This window comes from Pieris brassicae, chromosome 5, assembly GCF_905147105.1.
Source record: "Pieris brassicae chromosome 5, ilPieBrab1.1, whole genome shotgun sequence".
NCBI classification, from domain to species: Eukaryota; Metazoa; Arthropoda; class Insecta; order Lepidoptera; family Pieridae; genus Pieris; species Pieris brassicae.
This window is the reverse complement of record NC_059669.1, coordinates 15,022,639-15,040,545: the sequence shown is the minus strand read 5'-3', so window position 1 is coordinate 15,040,545 and position 17,907 is coordinate 15,022,639. Positions and strand designations below refer to the sequence as shown.

At 33.3% G+C, this 17,907-nt stretch overlaps 1 protein-coding gene across 3 annotated transcripts; it reads left to right on the top strand.

The window, feature by feature from the left end:
* The first annotated feature begins 942 nt into the window (after positions 1–942).
* On the top strand, positions 943–17,767 carry LOC123709325 (serine/threonine-protein kinase Tao). 3 transcript variants are annotated; one of them, XM_045660563.1, is made up of 21 exons: positions 943–1,362; positions 1,538–1,621; positions 2,262–2,491; positions 2,773–2,890; positions 6,164–6,427; positions 6,654–6,776; positions 7,212–7,452; positions 7,781–7,917; positions 8,155–8,228; positions 8,782–9,086; positions 9,787–9,902; positions 10,621–10,791; positions 11,190–11,401; positions 11,854–12,004; positions 12,101–12,213; positions 12,440–12,566; positions 12,753–12,854; positions 13,177–13,311; positions 13,998–14,156; positions 14,435–14,553; positions 14,979–17,767. In XM_045660563.1, the coding sequence occupies exons 3-21, from the start codon at positions 2,268–2,270 to the stop codon at positions 15,100–15,102; spliced, it is 3,015 nt and encodes a 1,004-aa protein (XP_045516519.1). In that variant the 5' UTR covers positions 943–1,362; positions 1,538–1,621; positions 2,262–2,267; the 3' UTR covers positions 15,103–17,767. The 3 variants fall into 3 exon arrangements, with proteins under 3 accessions (XP_045516519.1, XP_045516518.1, XP_045516517.1); XM_045660562.1 differs by lacking the exon at positions 1,538–1,621 and having other exon boundaries at positions 8,845–9,086; XM_045660561.1 differs by lacking the exon at positions 1,538–1,621.
* Positions 17,768–17,907: the final 140 nt, after the last annotated feature.

Genomic DNA, 17,907 nt, shown 5'->3' with positions numbered 1-17,907 from the left:
CCAAGTTTGCATTTCTAAAGTAAATAAATCTATGTAATGAAGAAAAAACATACCGCTATAAATGATTTTTTATCAGTAAACTATTTTTAGTATAGGGCATTCGGTAATGACAATATTTTTTATTACGAAATCAAAGTAAAGTTATGTTTGATTATATTTTGGAATTGTATTTATTTCTTGATAAAGTTAAAGTTCTCAATTTTTAATATCTAAACTTTTATTAATTAATAGTTTACCAGTATTTTCGGAACCAAGTGGTTCCGTTGATCACTGAAATGTAGCCGGCATTTGAAAAACGCTCACAAGGAACCAATAACAAAACCATGCTTGTATACTTCATAGCTATTAATTGAAGGTCGTAATAAATCAAGTTTTTATAATAATTGATACACAATTATTTTTGAGGATTTATAGAGAATTAAGAAACAATTTAGTAATAAATGGAGTACTGAGGGTAGAATTAAACGTGATTCAACTTTGAAAAGGATATTATGTATTCAACCACAATTTGAAAACGTAATTTAAGGTTACAATTTAAAGCAGGAGCGGAAGACAGACAATTCAAAAATGTCAGAAAATCCAAACCTTGGTAGGTGCAAGCTAAGTACCACGTAATAATTTATTTGTAGTAATACATATATAGTGTATGTTATATATGTAGAAGAAATATATTTATAGTCACTATTAAGAGTTTATTAGTCACTGGTTATTATAACCACTATTAACAGGCGTCAAGTAACTTTCAGCTTTTGCGAGCCCGAAAGTTAAGATTACTCATATGTACTAGGGCAACATGTGGTCCGTTCTTTTGAAAGCCAAATTGATTTTTTTTTCTTTTCTAAATGTGTGTCGACAAATTTGTTCATACACCACTCTAAAGGCATCTTGTCTAAGCTCCTTGTATTTTTTAAATAGGGCCTTACTGTCAGTGTTGCCCACACGTATTAAAAAAAACCAAAAAGCAATCAGCAAAAGTCACTGCAATAATTATTTTTTAATTTTCAGTGTGTCTTTACTGGAAGTTGTAAATAGATTAATAATAAAAATTCAAAGAAACCTAAATTTTAAATCTTATAGTAATAGACAAGATGATGTGACTATCGATTGTGTAAAAAAAGTGATGATTGAATATACAGTGCGTGCCTAGTGAAACAAAAAGCAATCGTCGCGTTCTATACTACCCAACGCCATTTTGAGGCGAATTTTTGTATTGTAAGTGCCAGGTATTTCGCAATCTTTTAAATTTCGGCAGCAAAAGGGAGTGTTTTGTGAAATATAAATTGATTAATGCACGGAGAAAATTGGTGGGCGGTGACCCAGCACAACTTGGTGACAAGTCGTACCGAACCTACATGTCCTGAGGTATGTTAAAATTATCATCGAAGTTTTATTAATTGGATTAGTTTTAGTTTAAACGGCTCATTTGAGAATTGTTCTATGTGACATATGTATATTAGAATGGCCCACAAGTTTTGAATGTCGATTAAGTAGAAGGAAAACATGGCGATGTGTTATCGGAATCATTTCCGACTTGCAGATAGCGGTTGCCGAGGATGGCCCTAGGCGGCAAAAGCGTTCTTATTAACTGACGGACACTGCCGGCTCACAGCTGCCGCAATCTGTAAGTTACAACTGAAATTCTTTTCTTTCCATAATAATGAGGAAAAAAATTGTTATCAAGTCTTGAGATAAGAGATAATATTATAGTGTTTTCGCGATCCCTACTGGTATAAGGTTTATATATCTGTCTGTGATATTGATAACTGATTGAAACTGTATTTTATGTTAAATTTATATTGATAGAAGAGCTGAACTCAAAATCTAAAGAAAACTTTAACATTCTTATTGATCATGAATGCCCAATGCATTCCATTTTCTGGAAGGCAAAAATTTATATTATATTTAAAAAATGTTAGATTGGTCCTTCTGGTTGAAAAGAAAAGGAAAAACAGTTGCCTTCAGCATGAAACTCTCATCTCTGAGGTTGTGGGTTCAATACCTGGCTATTAACTAATGGTGAAGCAAAACATTGAGAGGCAACCAGTTTGTCTCAAATTAAAACTTAATGACATGTCAGACAGGGCTTATGAAACAGATGTATTCTATTGCCAATACACATTTAGGGTTGTAGCACTGGATTATTATTACTTCATATTAACTTAGTTACTGACACTGATATGTTTCTTACTTCATTTAAGGGTGACATTTCTTTACTTTTTTATACTATAACTTTTAACTGTACTTAAACATCTATCTTGCAGATAAAAATGCCTCGACCAGGCAGTCTCAAAGACCCTGACATAGCAGAATTATTCAGTAGACATGATCCTGAGAAGATCTTTGAAGATCTACGAGAAATTGGCCATGGATCCTTTGGTGCAGTGTACTATGCTCGCTGCAATCTCACTAAAGAGATTGTTGCCATTAAAAAGATGTCTTATTTGGGAAAACAAAGTGAAGAAAAATGGCAAGATATTCTAAAAGAGATTAAGTATGTTTTTATAATAATATTAACAATTTTTTTATACAAACATTAATTTATTAAATTATTACAGTATCTTAATACTGAGATTAAATATGTCTTCTTCTAAGAACTTTCAAATGTGAATGTTACATTATTATTTCTCTAAAACTCACTACTACTGGGTTTTACATTGTATCTTAATATTCCAGTGTTTAGCCTTACATAATACTTCATATTGTATCTTTAATATTTTATTAGTGATTCTTTTGAATCTTTTACTAGTTGACAATAAAACTAATATTTTTTAGATTTCTTAAGCAATTGGAGCATCCTAATACAATTGAATACAAGGGCTGTTACAAGAGGGAGCATACAGCATGGCTAGTGATGGAGTACTGTGTTGGCTCAGCTTCTGACATTATTGAGGTAGGTTTTATTGATTTTAACTGTATATTATTTCATTTATTCATGTATAACTTAGTATTCTTCAAAGGTGCTTATTTTAAGCTTTTATACTTATCTGTTTTGCTAGGCAATTGAGGCTTCTAACAGTAATTCTGCAATATATTAATGTCAATATAATGTTTCCAAAATGTGATAATCGCGTAAATAAAGACAATAGAGTGTAAACTCTATATAGTGACACTGACGGGATTGCGAATTTAGTAACTTTATAGAGAGTTGTCTTTATATGGAAGGAATCACTTCATTGTATGGATAACAAGGCAAAACCATCAAAGTCGAGTAATTTCATTAACTGAGACTTGTGAAGTTTCATGTTAAATTAAGTAAATTTTATATTACATTTATAATTTTTCCTAAGCTAAAAGCAATTGTGTAAAACTACCATAAATGTCGCCATCACTTATGCAAAACACGATATGCACAGAGAACATGTATGGGAAAATGTAACTATTGTTAAAGTTTTTGTAGCTTTTATTGATTTATATGAAAAAGTTTACATGTCCGCGTGCTTTCGTTATTGTTTGCAGTTCTGAGACAATTTTCTTATTCTAACGTCATCGGGAAATTCTTCGTTATTTCTATGACCTTTCTGACCCATTATAATCAATAAATACTGTCTTTTGTTCGTTAATTTTGCCTTAGATTTGAGTCATGGTACTAAAGTAGTAAACTGCCTTTTTTATAATATAAACAGAGATTTGCTGACTTTGCAAACCCTTTAGGGTCAAAATCATTTTCGGTCTGGCTGTTTGTTTCTAAATCACTTTCGACTCATAAATTATAAGTAAGCAGTTGTTTTTTTTAAAGATAATATTTAAACTTCTTTATAAAAATATAGCTTAGACGGATTACAACATATATACGAATATTATTACTAACAAATACAATATACTAATAATTTACTTGTTGAGGTATGTGTATGTGTGGTAATGTGTAAGTGCGTGTGTATGCGTTTTAGGTGATCTTAATATTAATCATTATTAAGTATTATTAAGCAAGCAAGTATTAAGTAAGCAAATCGAAGTACGATTTGCTTATTTCCTTCAAAAATATGCTTTTGGAGATAATATGGAATAAGTCAAGGCTAGCGTAGCCCTTATTAGACTTACAGTACGTGTAAGTATATTATTTTGAGCATTGTTTCTACTAATGAAATATGAATATGTGATACAGCTCAGTGACCAGTTCTATAATATAGCTAGGGATCTGATGAGCCAAATATTTATATGGCTCATGTGGCAGACTTTAAATAGCGATAATTATACTATAAGGAAAATTAAGGACCACCGCTGGCACTAAACGGGTATTCTATATCATTTGCTTCTGTCTGCATTAAGGGCCGAAGTTTAGAAACCTTGTCAAAATGAAAAAAAAAAAAAAAACTTTGACTAAGTTAGAGACTTGAAGTTAAACATTTTTAAAGATTTTTTATAATTAAAAAATATATATCTGAAATGCGCGCTTGGCAGACCTGCAGTGTTCGTGTAAAAACCCCTGTGAATGATGGCAGAAAAATAATCTGCCAACATCGTTGCGCTACGTTTTCTATTAAGAGCACGTCAAAAGTATCGATAAAACAGGGTGCTATATTATTTGTTTGTGTGTGCCTTTGACTGTTGTTTATATTGCTTTAAAAAAAAACATCATTGAGGCTGACACCCAGGCCACTTATATTCCAAAAGTCCATTTGAATTTTTCTTAATAGAAACTTGGTTGACCCAAGCTTAAATGAAGTCTAGGGTTACAAAATATTAATTGAAATTAATAATGTACACACACATACAAGCGCGCACGCATAGCCATTAGTCATAATACCCGCTTTTCCTCAGATTCGCAGACTACAATGAACTGTAATGGTAAAAGCCAGTAAGTAAAATGTCTGCCAATTTTTTTGTATTTAGGGTGTTCTAATTAATTTTATGGATACAATTTCAGCTACAAGCAAATGATTTAGTAGAGCTTTTTACATCTACCTCCTGTGATAATGCAACATGACCTGGGTGTCTGCTTTATAGATTTTCTTTATTATCTAAATGGTATCAATCTTTTAACCCAGAGGCAGACACGAGCAAAGTTTCACACACTTTGTTAAATATAGTGTAGTTATGACAAGATTACATTGCTTTCATTGTGAATAACGAGTATAATTAAATAATTTCAATACAATGAACATGTTTTTATATAAATGGCGTTCTTAAAAGTAAAGTTTTTTTTATTTAAATTGTGTAAGTTTTGAAGACTTACATTTCGACGAAATTAGTTACCCCAATACAGAATAGGCCACAAGTGTTTACGTACCACTTTAATTAGTTCTAATTATATCTCAAGGTAATATTATTGAGATATTTGTTATATAACCTTTTTGTTTACCGATTTTTCTGTGACTTAATCTTTTGATGGTTATGTAAGTTGTCAGTGATATAGACAGAAATACATCTTACCAACTTCCAACTTAATTAGGAATCTTAAGAATCTTTCATATCAACTATCGTCAGCGGAATACTCACACATCCTAACTATTGAAAAAGTATTGATTATAGAAAAAAGTTAATAAACATCCCTTAATATATACAGGCCACACAGCCTCTAACACAAGCTAATTTGTTATAGAAAATCTTTGACAGACGTAAAGTTAAAGACTTTTATTTTAATTTTCACGTACAGAAGGTAAACAGAAATACAGCGGCCGGGCTTCTTAATAAGTAAATAACTTCCTACCGTTTTTATTAATTTGGATTGAAGTGCTTATTAAATTATGATTAATAAAGTTCGCATAGTCATTGTATTTTCTTTGGTACAAACAATATCAGTAAGATAATTAATAAGTAATAGATAAGTAAGATAATTTTCGGCATATTACATTAATATAATAGATTGCGACAGCTTGTACATTAGTAGAAGCTGTGAGATTAATGTTTAAAAGATACTTAATTTAAAGCTGCATATTAATTATGTTAAATTAATATAATAAAAAAAATTATATTTTTTGTTCCAAGTTTTCGTTTCGAGGAGGATTCGTTTATAACATTATTTCATTCATTCCAGCCACATACTTATCCACATCGTTTTTTTTCTAATAGCAGTTCCAATGCTGGAGACCATAAATTAATTATATTAAGTTAATGTAAAATAACTTATTTTCCTAATATACAATATTAATTGTAATTGGAAAATCTACCTTACAATTATCTAATCCGTCCACTAGACGCTTGACGAGAGTTATTTTTGTTACAGGTGCACAAGCGACCACTACGCGAAGAAGAAATAGCTGCAATATGTGAGGGTGTAGTATGTGGTTTATCTTACTTACACAGCCTCGGTCGAATACATCGTGACATCAAAGCGGGAAATATTCTTCTTACGGAGAATGGAACTGTAAAGCTCGCTGACTTCGGAAGCGCCAGCATTAAATGCCCGGCCAATAGTTTTGTAGGCACGCCCTACTGGATGGCCCCAGAAGTCATTTTAGCCATGGACGAGGGGCAGTATGATGGAAAAGTGAGTAATTGTTGTTTCGAAGATGTTCCTTCATTATTGATAGATGTCATTTATATAATATTCATATATTTGGTTTATCTTAGACACAAAACGAAAAGTGATCAGAGGAGATCCGTTACGGCTTGTAGCACCGTACAGTTTATGTTTAATTATTTTATAACCTCTCCCATTCATGGATGAAGTACAGTTTTGGGGAAGAAATTTAAAATGTTTTGTATTTCTCAAGGTGGATGTATGGTCACTCGGTATAACATGTATCGAGTTGGCGGAGAGAAAACCGCCATATTTTAACATGAACGCGATGTCAGCACTTTATCACATTGCGCAGAATGACTCCCCTGCTCTGTCGGTGAGTAGAAAATATTTAATCTTTCGGTCTGCATCTACAATCATATCTTCTAAAGTGGTATCACTGGTAACACCAGATCTTTTATAATAATTAAATAAGTTGAATTTACAATTATAAAACTATATCGACGTTTTACCTGACATGCCAGATATTTTTTGTCTTCCTTTTGATGCGTAGTCATATTGTAAACTTAAATTAATGTATGTAACATTTCGACTAATGTTAAAAATGTTGGAGGAATATTAAAAAAATATATATAATAAAATAATACAGAATTGTAATACTTTAGAAACATGCATAATTTTGTTTAAGTTAATTTTCTCTTAGGTCGAAATGTAAGATGGAATAAAATTTATTAAATAAAAAAAACTATTAGGTGGAAAAATCTCATCATCAATAAATACCATATTATTTAGTAAAAAAAACTTTTTCCAGGCCCCGGAATGGACGGACACATTCCGCTACTTCGTCGAGGCGTGTCTTCAAAAGAATGCCCAAGACAGGCCATCTTCCACCAGGCTTCTTTCGCATCCCTATATTACGAGGCCACGTTCACCAACTGTCCTGGTTGACTTGATACAAAGGACAAAAGCCGCTGTAAGAGATTTGGATAACCTGAACTACCGCAAGATGAAGAAGATTCTCATGGTCGATGGGGATAATGAGAGTGCAATTGGTGAGTTTCATGAAGTCCTATCTGCTCCAAAACATTACCAAGTTAGTGGAAAAAAAAACATTTTTATGAATATTTTGGGTGTATTTCTGTCAAATCTTCTATTACACACAGTACTTCATCCCACACACTAATTCTCAGACACAGATTTTGCCTTGTGTGTTTGTGAAAGTTTAATTTAACTTTAATTTTGAGACACATTTTTCTGTCTATACACAATATAATTATTGTAATTAATTCACTTAGGATGAATCCTGGTAAAGAGACTTATTGTATGTTTTAGTTTACAAAGCTTTGTACCATTTTGTTATTCAATATTTAAAATTATCAGGAGACAGCGAAGAAGCGCCAGAGGAGCCATCGGGTGGTGATAGTTCCAAGTCAAACTCTGCTACATCAGAACATAGTGCGGCAGGAGCTTCCAGCCAAAGCTCATCTTCCGGTAGTCTTAGAAGAAGACCTCACGCTGTAAGTAAACCTTATGCAAGCAAGCATAAAATTTATTTAAAATAATATTGAATTTGCCGATATTTAATCTATCAAGCAATCAATCACTTATCAATCTAAGCTTGGAACAGACTCTTAAATATTATTAACACAAGCCTGTTTTTTATAAATAAAAAATGATGTCAGACAGAATGTCTAATGGAACACTCATTCATTATTTAGAATTTGCTTTGTAAATAAAGTTATAATATTTTTTAGATGAACGCGAATCATCAGAATCAACAACAGCCTGTGTATCAGCAATATAATCACCAACCATGTCATCAATCGAGGTACCTTTTTATCCTTATTAGAGCATGTCGTACTAAACTGTATACAGTATGTAACAAAAACCAGTTAAATATATTTTCTAAGAAAGTTAATAACATCTTAAATATTAGAACGTATGAAACAGTTTTGAGAGGATTTTGTTTTTTAAAATCACATTTAATGTCTGGAAAGTTCTTTTTATATTCTGTATTACAGCCTTTTGCTTTCTTTTTTCTTAAACGGTAGTTCTAGATGTAGATCCTTTATTTAAACTCTTTTTCTAAACGACTAGTTGACATTTTTTCAAATTTTTGACAGAATGCAACAAGAAATATCACAGTTTTTCAAGTATATTCTTAATGTTTGAAAAAAAATTGTAATATAGATTAATGCATTTTGCAAAATTTTAAAATTGATAAATTAACGGAATTATCGTAGGAAATTAGGGTCGTAAGTTAGCAGCATTGTACGTTGCTTAGATTATTGATTACTATTATTTGTCGTACATTTAAATATCAACCAATCTATAGACGCTTGCGACCGCACCTCTTGCACTAGTAACGTATTTCCTTACAGAGCACGTACAATCGCACGCAAACGCGCACGTAAATGGTATAATTCATGTTGGTGTGTACGCAGAGACGATTCGGCCGACGACTACGTGAATCGCGAAGTGCTTCGAGACTACGCTAATCGCGATTCACTCGGCGATGAGGGGTATAGCGATGACTACGCGAATAGAGAGGCTATTAGGGAAGCCCAACGCGAGAGGGAGAGGGAGAGGCAGGCCAACGAGTATCGGGAGTACGTGAACGCTCCGTCCACGTGGCACGACGCGGGAGATGATAACCGCAACACGCAGCGGCGGCAGACGCATAGGGGTGAGTTTTGCTTGCGGTGAATATATAATATTGCATAGGGAAGAGTCAATATCTCATGATGAAAGTGGAAATTCTCATGTTTCGGATGCCAATGTACAAATAATACGCAGCCAATGTACAAATGTAGGTTTTAGATATTCCGACTTAAAATAAAGAAATATTATGTATGAAAAACCTATATATATATATATATATATATAGGTTTTTCATACATATATATATTCAATATATATATATATATAGGTTTCCATTAATATCTCCATAAATGGGGACGATGAGACGACACACAGAAAGATAAATAACTCGTTTTATAAATGTGTAAACCATATTTATTATTATAGAATAAGCTAACAACTTTCACCTGACATTTAAATTGGAAGGATGTTATATGTAGTTGAAGGCCTAAAAGTAGCTGAACTGTTCCGGCAGGATTTGAAATACAGGATGTGGCTATTACGTTAAAAATAATTACGATAATAACACGAACAAAATCTACCTCATGCGAATAATTTCAAATTATTTATGAAATATGTTGTTTAATATTAAAAATTGTTTAAAATCAGGAACTCGTATCTTTCGAAACCGCCTACCATTCTAAATATATGTACCAAATACATTGACTGTTTCAAAGAAATTTCTGTTTATGTGAATTTATGTTTTACGTTATCCTTGGAGAATAAGACAATTATTTTCTATTCAGGAGTTAGTAATAACGTGTCTGCGGCAATATCGTTGATATCGGAACACGGCGCAAACAACTTCGCAACGATACGGACTACCAGTATTGTTACCAAACAACAGAAGGAACATAATCAGGTAATTATATTTTACTACCTACAAATTATGAACGATATTGGTTTAGCCTCTAAAATTAGGCATATTCATAGTGGAAGAGGTAATTGTGTTATGTTAGAAAAGTACTGCATTTTGACATACAAAAGTAATCCCCATAGGTTCCCGCTGAACTAATTTTATAGACTTAAATAGTCAAAAGCTAGGCTAAGGTTCAATTTCAATAAAATATAGCAAACCGATACTAATTATTAACAAATACGAATAATCGTATACTTTTTCAACTTTATTTATGTTTTATATTCTGGTTTAGACTCTTATACATGAATATGCATATCTTGAAATAGGTAATAAATGTTTCGTCACTCTTATTTCTTTTAACTTCACTGAAAATTAATTCAATAGCTTAGCAAGGCTTTAGGAACAGTTTTATATAATTTATAATTTTAATTATAAATTTATTTGCAGATTTGAGAGTTGCTAAGTTATTTTTTTGTTATCTTAAGAGTACTGTTACGTCATAGTAGTTAGTTCTTGGTACTTAAAATGGAAAAATATAAATAAAAGATAATATTTTGTAAAAAAAGGAAATAGTGTCGCCGTTTCTCTTTCACAGATTATAAATGACGGTTTTATTGATATACAAAGAATTCTAAGCCATGTCATGCCAGAAAATGATTCTTAGCTTAGTAGGTATTTTAGTATGCACCCAAATTAATTAAATATTGTGTGTTTCTTACAGGAGATGCATGAACAAATGTCAGGCTACAAGCGCATGCGTCGTGAGCATCAAGCTGCTCTCTTGAAGCTCGAAGAGCGATGCAAGGCAGATGTTGACGCTCACAAGGCTCAACTTGACCGGGAATATGATGCCTTGTTACAACAGCTCTCTAGAGATCTAGAAAGATTGCAGGTATGGCAGAAGAATTTAAAGTATTTATAAGGGAGGATAAAATATTATTTTCAAAGAGCTGTACCTCCATGATAGTATTAAAAGTATTAACCGCTATTAAAGTATTAAAGCTCTTCCCTCTTTGGGCGCAATACTAACAATTCTCATACTACATTGTTAATTTAAAAAAAATCTCATTACATTAATTTGTTACAAGTTTATTTGGTGCCTTTTAAACAAAACGAAACACAAAATATTGTGCTCCTGGCGAAAAAAGTAGACTAGCGTAAATTTATGTAATTGATCCACTGTTGAATTTCCGCCTAGAGCCAACCTTTTTTCAACGAAATGTACGTTTCATATTTGCGACGATTTCAAAAATCATATCAAATAAAAATCATTAATTTCAATTTTTTTAGACTAAACACGTTCAAGAACTCGAGCGTAAGCAAAAACAGAACGCGGCTGCTGAGAAGAAATTGGTAAAAGATATCACGGCGCGGCAGGAGCAAGACAAGAAGGCCTTCGAAGCGCAACGCAAAAAGGAGTACAAGGCCAACAAGGAGAGGTGGAAAAAGGAACTCAGCATGGATGACGCGACGCCTAAGAGACAGCGGGATGCGACCTTACAGTGAGTATTTTATGGCACTTAAATATTCTTACTACGGAAATGATGTAACATACATCATTTATTTATCCAAGAGAAGAATTGGTAATTCAGTTTTTCATAATAATGTGTGATGCAATATCTGTATCTCGGTAGGGTAAGGCCTAGGGCACTATGGACGTTCATTACAAATTATAATTCTTAAATTCTAAATACCGATTCGTTCATGTAAAATTATCAGTGTTCCCAGGAAACCTGACTTTAAAGTACCTATCACTTCAATCACAAATTAGTTATAACTAAAAAGTCGTATAGAAATAATCCTCAATATTATTATTATATCTTTTCAGTCAAGCATAGCTTTTTTTAATCTTAAGATTTCATCAAAATCGCTTTTAATGTTTTTGCGATACGTATATGCGGAGATGAACCCTATAGGAGTATTTAATGATTTTAAATTACTTTTATTGTTATAGATCGCAGAAGGATAACATGAAGCAAGCAGAAGCTGCCGATGAAGCCCGGATGGTGCGCTCTCAGCGGGAGTACCTCGAACTGGAGCTTCGTCGGTACAAGCGTAGGCGCATGCTGGCTTTGCACCATAAGGAGCAGGAACTGCTTAGAGAGGTTAATTCTATATATATTAAATTAGATTGTTAAAGAAATATACGTGTTAGGTAGGTAGAAACCGTATTTTCTAATAACATTCATTATGTCTTGTAGGAACTAAATAAGCGCCAACATCAGCTAGAGCAAGCGCACGCAATGCTTCTACGTCACCATGAGAAGACGCAAGAGTTGGAATATAGGCAACAAAAGGGTGTTCATGCTTTGAGGTGAGCATATAATAACAAATTTAATCACAACATTTTGTGTTGTATGGATTCATATTTTTTGAATATATACAAAGAAGTAGTTATTATAGTATAAAAAGGAAACAATTTTGTACGGTCTCATGTATTTTTAATAATTTCCACAAAAGTCGTTTTTTAATTTACTTTAACTATGTGTCCTATCTGGTGACTTATGAATATGCATGTGAAACAAAGGTATCTATTACAGAGAGGAACAGTTATCAAACCAACACGCAACGGAACTTGCAAACCAGCGTGATTACATGCAGCGAGCGGAACATGAACTACGCAAGAAGCATGCGCTGCAGCTCAAACAACAGCCCAAGAGTCTTAAGGTATAAGATTATTTTTATCGTTTATTGAAAAAAAATATATGCATTTTGTTGGTAAAGTTAAATTATCTGAAAGCCTTGCCGCGAGCATGCCGTCTCCTCTAGGCAATCTGATGAACTTGAAACAATATTGAAGTAGTAGTAGTAGTACCAAAAAAATTACGATAACACTATTTATTATATTTTCAGCAAAAAGAAATGCAGATCCGAAAGCAATTCCGAGAGACATGCAAAATACAGACGCGTCAGTACAAAGCTCTCAAGGCGCAGATATTACAGACGACGCCAAAGGTGTGTTCAAATATTACTATTATTTTCTTATTAGTTCTTTAAAAAAATTGCCGAAGATTTATTTTATATAGGTATTGAATTTATCAATATTGATGTACTGAAATATGAATGACAATGGAAAGTATACCTTTTTGATAAACTTGTCTATTTACAATGTTTAAAATTTAATTGGTATTGATTTTTTAGCGTGAAATAAATAGTTGCAATATGATCAGACGAACACATACTAACCTAGTGAAATGTGTTTGCACAATTAAAGTTTGATAATTTCTCTACAGTAAAATTCACACGGCATAGTCTAAATATAACTTTAACATTCCAGGAACAACAGAAAGAAGTGATTAAATCCCTGAAAGACGAGAAACGACGCAAGCTGGTGTTGTTGGGGGAGCAGTACGACCAGAGTATTAGTGAGATGCTGCAAAAGCAGACGGTGCGACTCGATGAGAGCCAAATGGTTAGGATTTTATTATTTTGAATTACTTTTCACAATTTACAACCGAAATATATTTTGTTAAGATTTATGTTATGTTCTTAAGTATGACATGTCAAGTGATTGAATTAAACAATTTCTTGTAGGGAACTATACCCAAGTTTTAATTTAATATAATACAGCTTCTTTTAATTCTTGGCTGGCTTCCATTACTTTATGCAATAAGCTTGGTAGGAGCTGAGATTGTACATTTTTCTCATGTTAGTAATCTTATTTTTATAAGTATGGCGATTACCTATATCGCCGGTGCTACTCGTTTTTTAAGGCAGTTTTAGCCACGCCCCCAAGTTTGTGGAACCAGCTGCCCAACTAAAATATTTCCGAACCAATTCGACTTAGGGTCCTTCAATAAATGAGCGTACAATTCTTAAAAGGCCGGCAGTGTGAGTGCCCATGGGCGACGGTATCAATTAACATCGGGTAAGCCTCCTGCCCGTCTATTTCCTGTTATATAAAAAAAAACCCATGGACCCAGGAACAACACAAGCTCATTTAATATGTTTATTAGCCTGATGAGTGTAAATGTAAAGATTAAAATGAAAAATGTAAATGAAATACTTTGTGTTTTCGTCCTAATCTCAAATCTAAATAATAAAAAATGTGCGGAGGGTGTTCTGTTTGAATTCAAAACCCTTATTTTTCATTGTCAGATGGAGTGTCAGCAGCTCAAGATGCAGCTTGAGCATGAGTTAGACATGTTGAGTGCTTACCAGAGTAAGAGCAAGATGCAGGCAGAAGCACAACGCAACAGGGAGAGACGGGAACTCGAGGAGAGAGTCGCTGTGAGACGCGCCTTGTTGGAGCAAAAGGTATATTTAACATGTCCCTCCCCTCTTTATGGTTATCTTATCGTTTGTGACTAAATTATTACTAACTTTTTGTTAAGTGTGATACAAAAGTGTTAAATTAATTCAGCTATAGGTCAAATCCAATTGTACTATTCTTAAACTAGTTGCAGTTGTAAGAGCCATTATTGATTTAGAATTCGATTCAGTATTTTTAACTATAAACTAAACTAAATTGAAATGAATAGATCAATTCGAAAGAGTTATTTCGTATTTTAAATATTCAATGACATATATTCTAGATGGAGTCTGAGTGTGCGCAGTTCCTAGCAGAGCGCGGTGAGCGCACGCGCATGTTGCACGAGCGACACGAGAGGGAACTTGAACAGTTTGACAGTGAGAGCGCTCGTCTTGGCTTCAGGTAAGTTCACCATTAATTTATTTAAATATATGTTTTTTTCTTTAAAATTACTGAATGACTAATAATTTCATATAGTAAATAATGGTCATAAAAAAGTTTTACCATCGCGAATTTTTTAGCTTTTCATGTCAGTCGCATTATATTATATTTAGTTATGAATAATGCTAAAAGTCTATATTGCCTATGATGCCTATATTTTATTGTGAAATTTTATCTAAATAGTCATTATATATTTTGTATAGGCAACATTAAAAAAATAAATGAGACCGTTTTTTTACGTATATTCGAGGATTAGGACGTAAAATGACTACCATATGTAAAAATTCAATTCGTTTTTGACTTGCGGAAGTCATACTAATGACTAAATCTCGATATAGAATCTTACCCTAAGTACACTAAAAAAGTAACATATGTCCCTTCCTCAGTGCAATGGCAATAGCAGAAGGCAGCCGAGAGGGTTACGGTGAAGAAGAGCAGTCTCTTTCGGGTTCGATGCTCTCCCTCGCACACAGCAACTCTTCAGCCAGCTTCCCGGCCGGATCGCTGTAAACTGAGACTGTTACACCCTTTAGATAGATAATACTTGCCTCTAGCTTCAGAATTCCCAAATCCTAACAGTGGGAATTCACCGGATAACCTATAAATGCGAAAGTTAAACTTTTAGCTTAAACTAGACTATATTCGGAATCTTGAAAGACATAATCGTAGAAGTCGTAGCTCAAGTTTTTAATATTCAAAGGGAGTCTTTTGTCTCAAATTCCTTTCGCATTTCGTTCCGTTGCTACACAACCATACAGGGTTATAACGGTATTATTAACTATAACTATAAGTCCAACGGTACATTTTCGATTCCAATTAACAACTTACGGCAGGTAAGTTCTGTTGGTTGGAAATAAAGCTTTTGTTGTAAGCCCTCCCGTTCCTCAAATATTGAAGGGTAGTAAACATTATTTGTAGTTTAAATACTATGTTGAACGATTTTTAAAACTCGATAGTATGTCATAATATGTTATAATTCCCATCTATGCTCTAATTTTAAAATAAAGATTATCTATAATATTTACACACGTAAAGAGATAACTCTTAAAATCTAGAGTTTGTGTAACTAAACATTCTTTATTATAAAAACTTGTCACAGATTTATAACCGTTAAAATGTAGTTGCATGTTTAATTTTAGAAGCACATGTTGCTTATTGCCATAGCGTGCCAAAGTTCAGATAATTGTACCTACCCTTCTTTTTTTGAGATTGTAAAACTACCTTCATAATTTTGTAAATTTTATTTGTCTTCCAAAAATCGTCAGTATTTAAATTTCGGGGGCTTCTTAAGTTAACACGTAATTTTTGTGGATCGGTCGCTTTTGACGATGTTTTGTATTTTTTTTCGAGTTTAACTAGGATTGTTTACTGTTACGTCTTTGTATATTAGTGTGATGGATGACGTGAAAATGACGCTTTTAGTAATTTTAAATCGGCTTCGTCGATCTAGGCTTAAAAATTAACATAGTCAATTGATGATAATTTCGGATTATGGCGAACCATCCATATTGCACGCGGATCAAAATTGCACCGTCCAACTATAAATCACTAGAACAACGAAGCCGGGATTGCTCCGTCGTCGAGCAACAAATTGTATACAAGCATTTGTACCGAATTTTCTATACTCTAAGATATATTCTAACATCAAAATGTCAAATACTGAATTTTTTATACAAATGTCTTTCAACAATTTATTCTCGAGACATTGTTCTGATAGTTCTATCAATCGTGTATTATGTCGCATAGTTTTAGCCAATTTTTCATGTAATGGTGTTCGCAAAGGGCTATTATTAGGCATCATTTAACATTGGGTGTATGACAATGAACAAATAGTCAAACAGATAGACGGAAGATCGTTAAAAACTTGCCACATACAAAAACTGACAAAATACATCCACGTGTGGTCTCACGATCTTGTTGGAATGTTGTACGCTTAAGTTTGACAAAAGGCATTATAAGTTAAGGCGTCCGCGTCCCGCGTTATCTAGATAGTCAAAATTTTAAATTCATATCATTAGTTTACTTTAGGTACAATTTTCGGACTGATTTCTTTGGCCTATTAAGTTTTTAGACAATTTTTTATTAAGCACAGGTGCTGTGTTACTGCCATTTATCGTCCTTCAAAAGAGCATCCGAGCATATTTTAGTCTTTTCGGACACGTTTTGTAAATAACGAGAAATTCGCCTTACGGGTCGCGGGCGGCGTCTGTACATAAAGAACAATAATATATAATAATTAACTTTAGATAGAGTAAGGTGCGCGTATGTTTGTGTACAATGAAAGTACGATGTGCTTTTCCTAGAGGTGTAGAGACACCTAAGCTTACCAGTCATGTATAGACGACTATTTAATTTAACGCCGATTTTAGTCATAAATACCCAAATTTAGTTAATATGTTTATCACATTTGTAAGCATCACACGATGTGATAATGTCTTATTTGAGTCTGTTAGTATTAATTTATATACGAGAGGTATATTGTGTACATGTTGTATTTAAGCGATTATCGCAGTGCATATGTTAGCCCCAAACCCCACTGACCAATAAATGACAATAATCAGCCTAACTTTGTGGTCATCTTGTCTCTTGTGGAAAGTCCTATAGAGTGCACTGGTGGTCCCTCACGTCAACAACATCCGAATGATTATTTGCGAATTCGAGTCCAGTGATTTTTGGTAGATTCGAGATTTTTGAGGCCATCATTGTACTCTCCGAGGTGTTAGAAGCACGAAGGAATTGATTTGCGAGGTGTCGGCTTGCGCGACAGTTGGTCGGTATTTGTAGTTAGGCTTTCGCTATCGGCTTCGCGTGCGAGTACATTTAGACGTGCACGAAGTAATTTTATACCGCACGTAGGCAAATGCGTACCTCCATTCCCTTCCCCACCACTGCTGTCTTAGATTTAGATCTACATCACTGTCTGAGCGACAAATTAATTATAGAAGTACCAAACTTGTAGTTAGCGTTCACGTATTATGTACATTGTAACTAATTTTTTTTATATTTTACCATTGTATAGACCACGAACAGGTAGGTAGCAATATTAAGTACTAGGTGCGACAAGGTGCGAGCCATTGTGACGGACGTGTACGCTCGACCTCTAGCACCGTTGTTTTTTTGTTATATATTTAAATAACACAATCGACTTGTAGGTTTAATAATTATTATCAATAATTACTATATTGTAATATAATCTTATTAATGAAAAAATCAAACTGAAAATAAATAATAGAAATGAAAATTGTTTTCTTTTTCATTCCTTTCCTATGTCCAGACAAGTATAACATAACTATCTGAAATCATTTATTTACAAGA

What these genes read in the sequence shown, in the direction of transcription:
- LOC123709325 (XM_045660561.1), top strand. Translation starts at nt 1,288, where the DNA reads ATGCACGGAGAAAATTGGTGGGCGGTGACCCAGCACAACTTGGTGACA. An exon ending in GGATAATGAGAGTGCAATTG is followed by an intron (nt 7,453 to 7,780) that starts GTGAGTTTCATG and finishes TAAAATTATCAG; the next exon opens with GAGACAGCGAAGAAGCGCCA. An exon ending in TTAGAAGAAGACCTCACGCT is followed by an intron (nt 7,918 to 8,154) that starts GTAAGTAAACCT and finishes AATATTTTTTAG; the next exon opens with ATGAACGCGAATCATCAGAA.